This window comes from Diachasmimorpha longicaudata, chromosome 7 (assembly GCF_034640455.1).
Source record: "Diachasmimorpha longicaudata isolate KC_UGA_2023 chromosome 7, iyDiaLong2, whole genome shotgun sequence".
Lineage (NCBI taxonomy): Eukaryota > Metazoa > Arthropoda > Insecta > Hymenoptera > Braconidae > Diachasmimorpha > Diachasmimorpha longicaudata.
Genome location: NC_087231.1, coordinates 9071390 through 9082200, shown reverse-complemented (window position 1 = coordinate 9082200; position 10811 = coordinate 9071390). Strand labels below are relative to the sequence as shown.

The 10811-nt window shown below is 39.8% G+C and overlaps 2 protein-coding genes across 2 annotated transcripts; one reads left to right on the top strand and one right to left on the bottom strand.

Moving 5' to 3' along the window:
* On the bottom strand, positions 1-3314 carry LOC135164296 (collagen alpha-1(II) chain-like). The gene is made up of 4 exons (XM_064124521.1): positions 3025-3314; positions 2311-2619; positions 1786-2033; positions 1-1260 (listed from the first exon to the last, which is right to left on the bottom strand). The coding sequence occupies exons 1-4, from the start codon at positions 3239-3241 to the stop codon at positions 1132-1134; spliced, it is 903 nt and encodes a 300-aa protein (XP_063980591.1). The 5' UTR covers positions 3242-3314; the 3' UTR covers positions 1-1131.
* Positions 3315-5980: 2666 nt separating this feature from the next.
* LOC135164285 (uncharacterized) lies at positions 5981-10613 on the top strand. The gene is made up of 3 exons (XM_064124491.1): positions 5981-9142; positions 9986-10367; positions 10459-10613. Exons 1-3 carry the CDS (start codon positions 7356-7358, stop codon positions 10582-10584), a joined length of 2295 nt encoding a protein of 764 aa, XP_063980561.1. The 5' UTR covers positions 5981-7355; the 3' UTR covers positions 10585-10613.
* The last annotated feature ends 198 nt before the right edge of the window (positions 10614-10811 follow it).

The window sequence follows — 10811 nt, the reverse complement described above, 5'->3', positions numbered from 1 at the left end:
AAAAGTGAGGAGATTATTTATTTATGCGCTAAACAACTGCCGGATATTCGTCTAGATTATTAAACTCACATCTGCAAATTTCTAGAGTCATTCACGACAAATTTTACAATGAGGAAGTACATTTATTCCCCATTATCCCCCCGTAAAGTCAGTTGTAATAACGTCCTTGGAGTATAAGAAGGCGCAAAAGTTATAATTATGGTATGGTTTTTCACTGAAATAAGGGCATAAACGAGGAAAGTGCGGACTTCACTACTATCTTTCATGCCCTTGTAACTCTGCAATGAAGATCAAATGTTGATCCTCATAATTGTTGCAGAATTTCATTCCTTTCACCGTCGTGTCACTTCTGTGGAACAAAGCCACATTCCAAGTTGTGTACAAGACCCCACAGATTGTATTGTCATCAACGTTATCATCGCTGCAATGTTGTCATCTCAAAATAATTTCTGATGTCGATGAACTCAGTTCTAAAGTTACACGAATGGCTTTGAGGCGAGTACATTCCTATTAATTCGAATAATATATTTTTTGACGATTTAAAAAACATGGAAAACCTTGGAAGTCTTACAATTAGTAATTTTTTATCTGTGATAATGACGTGGCCACCTCGGAATGACCTGAAGGCAATTAATTTTGATGTCAACAACAAACACTCGGTTTTAGTTTCGCTTATGATTTTCAAACTTTTTTTGTGTATTTATATGATTCAGAGTGAGGTTTTATGAACTTCAAAAAACGAAGAAGGAAATTAAACATGTTATTCCACAAATAATTTAGTTATGTGAGTATCTATTGTCTGCTGTAACATGTCACATTTCTCGATGAATACTGTAGCTTCAAACCGGCGTGATTGAATTGTGCAAGATAACTGTTAGCCTTCCACTCACCGAGGGAAATTTCTATTATTTACTGTGTCATCATGAACTGCAAATATATCGTTATAACTGTCCCCAAACGAGCACGTGAAGCACCTGTCTGAACACCTGACATTGCGAATACATGTCCGTAGGGGTTCAGTTGTCCGTTGAGTATAAAACAATCAACTCTATTTATATTGCAAAAGAGGGGATGAAACAAAAAGACCAATAATGTCGTGTCATCTATCTTCGCCATCGCACTTGAAATTAGTTATATATTGACGGGGCGAAGAGACGGGCTTAACCCCTGAGCTCCCGGTAATTGAACGTTGTAGCATTTTACCTCGCACTGATACTTGTACCAAGGATTCGTGCAGAGGGAACAGTCGAAAGCGCCTGGCTGTATGAAAAAAATAAAAACATCAGTGAGTAACAGTTGGAAATATTATTTGTTTCAGTAGGCAAGTCATTAAAATAAAAGGTGAATGGAACAAGAATTACGTAATGATGCTACTATAGCATTTCAATAATCGTGGGATAGGTGATGCTCCCAAGAAATAATTTAAAGTAATTGCACGTATTCGGCGAATGAAAAACACTTAAATTCAACCAATTTGATCCCAAGAATTATTCGGTTCATTTGAATTTGTTTCTCAATAATTTCCAGCGATCCCTCTCTAATTACCATTATCTAATTCATAGATATGGCTCATGAATGGATGAGGTGAGATACAAAATGGAAGGGAACTTTCACTAGTTTGAATTACTGAAAACCTGGGCGATGATTGAGTATTCGATTATTTCATAATGACTGTCTGAGATGAATTAACACAACAAATTATCTCGGATGAGTCGTTCGTTCGGAGGTTGTTAGACAATAGAGTCATCCGAGAACTGCTAGGGCAACAGTTAATCAATTAATTACTTGTGTTTGCTGGATACAAGGCCAACTCTGGGAGTTTATGCAACCACCAATGGGTCCGAGACCAAATGTGACTGTGGAAACCACTGAAATGGGTGGGAAACAGCCGTATCCATAGCCTCCTGCGCAACCACCTCCACCTCCAGGCGATCCTGATCCTCCTGGCCCTCCAGGGGTGCCTGTATCACCGGGTGTCCCCGGACCGCCGGGTTTCCCAGCACCTCCAGGCGTTCCTGCACCTCCTGGGGTGCCTAAGGATTCATAAACAAAGGAAATTGAACAAGATTCACGTCTCAATTAAGGATATGCTAGTGCTTTCCCTGGTTTTCGTCCGGTTAAATAATTTTCTCCTTTCCAAGAGAAACATCAGAATTTCCACGTGAGTACCATTTTATCCCAAGTTTTTCCACATTTCATAGTAATGTCATTATTTACACTTGGAAATATTTTAAAAATATGCGAAAAAATGTAATTTTTAATTTGAAAATAGAAAAACTGTAAAAGTAATAGATACTTTTAATTCCTTACCTCCATTTCGTCCTCCCCCACCCCCTCCATCGCCCCCTGGTGTGCCGGGCGGCCCCTGCGGTCCCGTCGTATTCACGTGATTGTGGATTACATTATTGATATCGATGTTAGTGGTAATATTTGGACCTCTCGATGTCCCTGAACCCCCCGACGAGGTGCAATCGTTGTCATTGCAGACAGTTTCGTACGTGGTAATTAACTGTCGGGTTTCCTTAGTTTTTTTCATGCATTTTGTGTGACATTGATTGACACATTGAGTGGATGTGCAAAGATCGAGTCCACACTCGTCGAAACAGCTCCTGGCCCCGCCTGACAATTCAGAATAAATAAACCATCAATGCTGCTATATCACTAATAAAAAAAGCTTTAGTTTTCGCATTTTTTTTTTAAATAAAAAAAAATTATTCAGTTCTGCACAAGTCAAATTACATCCCATATTTTCGAGCCGGGATTGAGGGAATAGAGACTCATTATTTTTGGCGTTAATTGATTTGGTGTTTGAATTTTAATTAATGGCCGAGACGCAAAAGATCGATAACTTAGATTTGAATAATCACAAATTGTTCATCATGAAGAAAAATAATGTGGAACAGATATCTACTCTATCAGCAGTGGGATTAGAGGTAACCGTGAAATATATGGACAATCGAACGAATTAATGGCGCTTATGAATTTTAATCATTCAAATCGACAATTGAAGGTCGTTCACAGTACCTGATGTATCATGATGCTCGTGATGTCGCTTGTGCCTCTTCAGACATTTAATGTAAGTCCGATAGTCCGAGTGCTGGCACTCAAGGAGAATAGTGTGCTCCTCCGGCGTTTGATTTTTGCCACTTGATCCATGATCAATATCATTAGTCCCAAATGCTACGTCATTAATTGTACCGATGAATAGAATAATTGCGATACCAACTCCACTCAACTTCATCTTCGCGTTAGTACGAACGTACGTACGTGCAAGAGACTTTATAATGTCGTTCCCCCGGGGTTCGGAGCCGGTGTAAATGACCCTACCCTAGACACTATTTACCCATGGGATATGGGGCGATGCACTTGGCTAATATTTTAGTACGTAACTTTTGTTATTTTTACATTTTACTTCTCTTAATTTTTTTAGCGTCATTTACCGCTGGCGTTTACTCTTGCTAGATCAACAAATTTGCACTTCTTATCGGACAAACGGAATGACGTTCACGATTGCCAAGTTTCTTTCATGTTATGTCACTTTTATTTTCTGTACTGTTAGGAATTTGTTATGAATTGATTGAAAGTTAGGCCATTATTTTAAATAACTCAGGAGCTACTTCAGTAGCGCCATTGGAATTTATGAAGCTGCAGTGGAAATCTGGTTTCAACTCGAGGTTCGACCCCCAAAGAGTAGAAAAAGACTCCGGGGGAATTCAAACGATTAGTATATCTGCCTGGTGCATATGGTGTATCCATATATGGTGTATTCGATGAAGAAATATTTTATTCGACTAAAAATAATGGTCATTCAATTCAGATAATTTTTTTTTGCTTTCAAAAGATCGGCCGCGCGTCCTGCGTCTCCTCTATTTACCTTCATCACTTGTTAATCTGAATTAAATTATGTAATTATTCAGATATCAATCTAATAATTTCTCCAAATATTCGTCTGCCATTTGGAGCTTAAATAATTACGAAATAACAAATCCGGAGGCAGAACTAACGGTTACGCTAGACAATTTTATTAGCATCTCATTAAAGTTGAAATTGTATTGAGATTTTGTTGGAAATCTATTGAAATTCTATTTACATCCGTATTCCTCGGAGAATGGATGAAATCAAAACCATTGCGTATTCACTGGAGGACCGACAGTCTCATACTCCGGAAATCAAATGCATTCTTGAAAAAATGAGACTAGAATTTCAGAGTGAAAGATCCTCCCAATTTAAATCTAGTTTCGAAATATTCAAGTTTTCACTGGAAAGATTAACAACTAGATCAATATGTTTTATGGAACACTGAATATTCATGTCAAGTGGTTAAGGAAAGATGAAATCTCTCGATGATTTTATTACATGATGTGGCCATTTTCTGAGCGGAAATTGATAAAATCAGGCAATTGAATTTTCTTTATTAGTCAAGGAACGACAGATTCAGACAACAATATTCAGTCTGTTTTCATTTGTCCAGGTCAATTAACGGAATTTGACTTGATAGGAATTCTCGAAAAATCTAGTGCGAGGTCTACACTTAAATTAATTTTTCTCCTGCCTAAAAAACCTCTGAAAAAATTCCTGGTTTTGAATAGAAAAAAGTACTGATTTTACGAAATAGATAGCTTCAATATGTGAGCTGCGTACGAGAAAAAATCTTTTCACTAACTTTCACTGAATTTTTCACTAAACTAAAGTTAAAAGTTTCTTATTCTAATATATTAGAAATTTTAATTTATTGAAAAATTGACTTTCCATTGAAAATTAGAAATCTCTGCTCTCCGTGTACTTGACGATGTATTGTATCTTCAAAAAGCTTTACTCATTTAATTTCTCATCCCATACGCACACTCCAAGAATTTTCCCTCATAAATTGAGAGAAAATTTTCCATTAGCATATGATCAATCCTAAGAGCGACATTCCAGAGCAGTATCAATATACATGTATGTCTAGACGAGGAATGAAGATACGAGTGAAATATTATTGGAGTAGTTTAAATCGATTGGCGTCATTAGGCAACTGTTTGTTGCAAAATGTCATGATAAGGGTTAACGTTTTTGTTGCACTGGCGCTGTTTGACGTGCAAATTTAAAACCCACCAACTATATACATCAACGGGGAAACTAACAAGGATATGCATTGCACTGAGTCCACAAAAGGCACCTTGTACACGAAGTTTAAATTATCTCTCGTTATAATCGTTGAGTCACCTTTTTGTGTGTTTAGACCGAGTACGGGGTACAGTGCTTGCAGAAGACTTCCTGGGGCATAGATATGAAATATCACCCCTCGTGTAAACACTTCTCATCATCATAATAACGATGCAATGTTCAATGGCCCATTTATATTATTAAATTACATAGAAGCATTTACTCTAGGTTTTTTTTTCGGTGCAAATGGGACAGCTTAATGGGGTGTGTCGCAGCTTTTGAAGGGAAATTAAATTTGATCACGTAATTTATAGTTATTCAAGGCGGATAAAGATGTCATCCGTTACTGTGTCATCGACGCGGGCCACATACATTAATAATTCAAATATAGATTCTATTGTAGTGAGTTAATTTTTTACAACATTTGGTATTGATTTATTTCGTTGTTAAGCCATAAAGACCATCGTCTGTTGATCCAGGGAGAATCTGAATAGATGATTTGTCAATGGAGATCGTCGGTAAAATTCAATAAATATTGTTCTCGTCTAAATATTTTCGGAGCGGAGAGTTGTGGGAAAAAAATGAGAGGACTTTTTTGACAGTGACATTAACAAACTCCAGAGAACTCTGATCTGAAGGCTTTCGAGCCCTCCACTTCAAACATATCCTCAAAATAATCCCCCTGTAAACACAAAACTCCTCTACTCTCGCCACCTCCCAACAGAACCCACTAAAGATATTTTCCACATGAAAAAAAAATCTGTTTTCAAGTGTACGGAAGAGGATGTTCTCCAGCGCATAAGTCCTGCCACTCGCCTATCAGGGAGGTCTCGTGAGAGCTGCCAGGAAGTGCGATATAAAATATTTAAAATAATCTCAGTCAAGTGGAGAAAAAATGCCCCCAATGGGGGGAAAGATCCTTAAAATCATGAGCGTCAGTTCAGTTCCCAGTTGAAGGAGTAACGGTGCCCCATGGGCACGAAGTGACTTCGGTCCGGCACGTTCGGCAGATCACGAAGACCACTTCTACTGTATTCTGGTCTCCCCTCAGAAAGCCCTACTGTTAGTATAAATGGCCGCCGTGACTCGTTCACCAATGTGTCAAAGCTCTTTTAATTTTCCATCTGTGTTACGTGCCACTAAAATGCTCGTCTATCTTTCTTGGCCCCAATATTGGCCGTTAGTAAGTGTAGTGTGGCTCGTGCTAAACAAAAATTTTACAGTCAAGTCTTATATTTCCGGTGAGAAAGAGACACGATATATATGAAGAGCTGTGAGCGCTGCTGGTTGGTGAGCGGGATCGTCTAGTTGCCAGTTTGAGTTTTGCGTTTGTTAGCCACTGGTCGGGTTGTTGTGTTTGATATAAGAAAATTACACAAACATGAGTAATTGTGAATTACAACGACATACCAGTGATCATTGTGAGTACAAAAATTGTTGACTACGTGATAGACTCATTGTTCACTGTTGTCATAAGTGCTAATGATTCATCTGTGGTTTTATAATATGATATAGTGTTTGAGAACCTCTGAATACGATGCAACAAGTGGATACGAGAGACTGATCCGTGAGGTATTATTTCTACTTGCAGAAGCGTGATTTCTCCAGTGAAAAATTGTTCTTCAAATAGTTGGAAATATTTTTCAATTATTTTCATTAATATTCAATGCACCAATGGAGCGTTACTCTAGTCGCAGTTGAGGATAATTACAAATAGTGAATCATCACTGGGTGTATATCAATCAGTCCGTGTTTGTCCTCCAATAACATCGCTCCTCCCACGACGTTGACTCAAGTGTCCCTAGGAATTCGTGAATTAATCGGACCGGCGAATTCGCCTAGCGTGAACACGAGGAGTCCAACCGGAGCGCCGTTACTTTCATTTTTATATTTTTTTTTCCTCGTTGTCTCTCCCTCCATCGCGGAGAGATTGGATTTTTTCGGGAGATTATCCAAGAGGTAACGATTGGGACAAGCCAGACACTGGAAGAACTAGTTTTGCTACGAGTGAATTATCAGTTGACGGATACCTGGACAACCCAATGCAGATAGAATCGAGAGAATTATTTTATCACATGTGCTCAATGGGAAAACTGATACGCTCCAGTTAAGTGGGGAAGAAATTACTTAAAATATGTGTGAGGAGAAAAGCTACGGATCTCACGATCTTTCGCAAATGGATTAGTGTAGTCCGGATAAATATTACGCGGATGAAAATGGAAACGGAGACAGTTACGGAGGAGGGAGAGAGTCAATTGACCTCTTCCTGTTGCTTCAAAGTATTCGAGTACCTGAGAAATAGAAACAAAATTGGACCAGGAAGAGTGGAGTTACCAGAGTGTGACTTTTTCATTGTCGAAACTCGACGAACACTTCGTGTATTACGTCCAACTCCCAAGAGCAGTGGATTTTATGAATTACCCTGTGAGCGACCTGAATCCATTCACGAGAATTTCATTTCACGTTGGACAAAACGGCCCCATTCATCGGGCAACTGTAGGTGCTCCTTCCGTCAATCATCGCGATTCAGTACGAATGAGGAGTGCATGATTACGGCTGAGATTAATCGGATTAGAACGAGTCTTGTCGAGGCAGAGAAGAGCGGTCACAATATTGATGAGATTGAGCAGAGGCTGTCAGTGAACCTGAACGGCCTCAGTTCGCCGATAACAGCGGAGCCGAGGAGCCAGGTGGACCAGAAATTAGCGGAAATTGCCAATGTTGGACCGGCAACAGGGAATCGCGATGTCGACGACCTAGCGATTAAGAATAAAATTGTTAAGGATCTCGAGAAGTACATTGATGTTCTTCTTGAAGAGGTATTGAATGACTCCATGAAGTTTATTAATCACGCGGATGATGCATTGAGGAAGAGCAGAAAGGTACTCGAGGAGGATAAGGACGTAAATTTGTCAGAAGTCACGAGTTTAAAAAAATCTTTAGACATCAGTTTTGCCTTTCCCGCTGATAAAGTACTCGAGGGGACATCAATCATATGCAATAACAACGTTGAGACTGGTGGGTACGTCAACGAATCCTTTGTTGGTACTCAACAGGATCCCGACTGTATTGATTTCGATCTGAGAAAACCAATTGCCGGTGATGGAGATCTTGAGAAATTAGACTGCATCGATTCCGGGATTAACAGTGTTGAAACAGTTGTGTTTCAACCGGAACCGGAACTCAGTCTCGAACAATCGCTGATGCAAATCATAGACGCTAAGTTTGGTCGAGGGCCTGTGGGAACGAGCTGGGAGGATGTCGATAATCCTAGTACAGTCAATGAAAAGGTGGCGGAAGACGAGGAAAATAGTAACGGAGAACTTCATTCAATATCCAACAATCCACAGTTCCCAAACATCGATATAAGAATCGCGGGATCACTTTCATCTGTCGACGAGGAGACCGACTCCAAGTCATCGGTTATTCTCGAGAGCCTCGAGGACCCCATAATCGAGACTAAATTCGACGGATGCCGGCTGGAACTTCGAGATTCGAGGTCTTCAACTCTCAAAGAGGAGCCGCCAAAAAAGCCAAATGCCGTTGTCGTTCTGTGCGAGAAGTTCACCTCGAAGATCAGCAATTCCTGCAAGAACCGAGACCCCAAGAACCCGTCAAACAGGGGGAAAAAATCGAAGCAGGAGCCCGTTGAAATGCGAGACTACCGAGCAACGATGAAGGGTTGCCCTCAATCTCCTCCAGTCCTGGAAACTCCAGACAGTGACTTGGTGATTTTTCGAAGAAATAGAAAGCCCATTATAGTCTTCATTCACGGATTCGGTTCATCCGCTGAAGTATTCGAGCCCCAACTCGAGTATTTCACACAAATGGGCTATCCATGCATTGCACCTGAAATGTTGGGCCACGGCATGAGCTCAGCACCAACGCGATCCGGGGATTATCGTTTCGACAGACTACTGGAGGACTTCGAGGCTGTCCTGGAGCACTACGCCTTCAGGCCTGGTCATAAGTGTGTCCTGGTCGCCCATAACTACGGGTAATAAAACACATATGAATTTAATTTTCATGGCTTATTAATGCGTGACAATAGACGCCTCCTTTGCCCATTGTTCAGATCTCTTATGTCGTGATTAGATTTTTATTGAGAATTACAAAATGAAGACATTGTGGAGATTTATTGCATGTTCAGTTATTGCATACTAGTAGCTTGTCTGGCTAAGTAATTGGGTAGAACGTGCGTGGGTGTAAATAATTTGAGTTTTATTATATTGAACTTAATATTAAATTGAGTTCAATTGTTGCATACCATATCTACTGAATAATTTTGAAAATATAATCGGCTGAAAGCCGTACGTTCAGAGGAATAAGAAAAATAAATTTATGATTTCATGACGTAACGTTTATTACTCGCTATGATTCAACAATTTTATTTTAATGAAGGAAGCGGGAAAGTATAAGAATTCCTCCATTTTTATGGACTCTCATAATTTCAAAGGGTTCAAGCCCCCAAAGCTCGTAATTCAAGCTTTTATTACTGGCCACGATTACTATTACTCCAAAGTAATGATTTTTTATGGTATATCTACGGTGATGCGTTGCGACCTGCTACGTGTTGGGTCAAAGTACCGTAGCCCATATCAGAACGTACACGTAAACTATTCCAACCGTTATTACGGGGCCTAAAAAACCACTGTTGGCAAATAATCAAACACTCAAAGCCTACGCACTGATGACATCTCTCAGACAATAAGGGCGGATTGATTTTTTCTGTTTAAATTATTCTCGTAGTTACAACATTGACGAGTGGGTAGTGAAAGCTACCGATTACTACAATTTTTGTGCAATCCAATTTTTTTTTTCATTCTCTTCATGTATTTAGGTGCAGTTTTGCAACGGCGTTGGCAGCTAAATATGACAAGGAAATTCACCAGTTGGTTTTGATATCTGGGGGTGGACCAACACCATTAGCACCGCCCAGTAGAGAAGGGACTGGACACTTGTGTCTAAGGGCAATGCTCTCACCATTATTGATGTGTGGTGCTCATCGTGATATTCTGTACTCACCGAGGGGTAGACAACATCCTTATTGTGGGAGTGAGAGTGAGGAGCAATGGCCATCGCATATGAGGTATATTTTGGATGGTATGATTTGGCCGGAAGGTGATTATGTTTTCCATAGAAGGATTTGCACACCTACGTTGCTTATACATGGACTCAGGGACAATAAGGTGTCACTCGTGCAAGAATGTCAGATGGAGAGGGTAGGTCTAATGCATATAATTAATTGGCGGATCGCAAAGATTTTTGACGATGATTGGATGATAATTTAAACACATTGTCTCACGCTTTTAGACGGTCATGAAGGCTTTTTTGGAAGCAATACCCACCGCCGGACACATCCCCATGACTGAAACCCCGGAGCAAGTCAATCACATGATCCACTGCTTCATTGACTTGTGGACGAAAAAAAAGTGGTGATTATGTGCTAAATGAAATTTTAGATAATTTTCATTAGGCCATCTGGCTCTCTATTGATGTACCATTGAATGACGCTTCCATAATGTATTTATAGCAATGAATGTGCGAGCTATTTTTTTAATGAGTTAAGGATGTGACTAATGAGGTTTTCACCGTCATGATTGATGGCGGTTCTATTTTAGAGATATTTTTTATCAGGTGACCTTCTCTTCGTGTGCTCAAAAATG

What these genes read in the sequence shown, in the direction of transcription:
- LOC135164296 (XM_064124521.1), bottom strand. Translation starts at nt 3,241, where the DNA reads ATGAAGTTGAGTGGAGTTGGTATCGCAATTATTCTATTCATCGGTACA. An exon ending in CGAGCATCATGATACATCAG is followed by an intron (nt 2,620 to 3,024) that starts GTACTGTGAACG and finishes CTGAATTGTCAG; the next exon opens with GCGGGGCCAGGAGCTGTTTC. An exon ending in CTTGTATCCAGCAAACACAA is followed by an intron (nt 1,261 to 1,785) that starts GTAATTAATTGA and finishes TTTTTCATACAG; the next exon opens with CCAGGCGCTTTCGACTGTTC.
- LOC135164285 (XM_064124491.1), top strand. Translation starts at nt 7,356, where the DNA reads ATGAAAATGGAAACGGAGACAGTTACGGAGGAGGGAGAGAGTCAATTG. An exon ending in CTGGTCGCCCATAACTACGG is followed by an intron (nt 9,143 to 9,985) that starts GTAATAAAACAC and finishes TCATGTATTTAG; the next exon opens with GTGCAGTTTTGCAACGGCGT. An exon ending in AAGAATGTCAGATGGAGAGG is followed by an intron (nt 10,368 to 10,458) that starts GTAGGTCTAATG and finishes TCACGCTTTTAG; the next exon opens with ACGGTCATGAAGGCTTTTTT.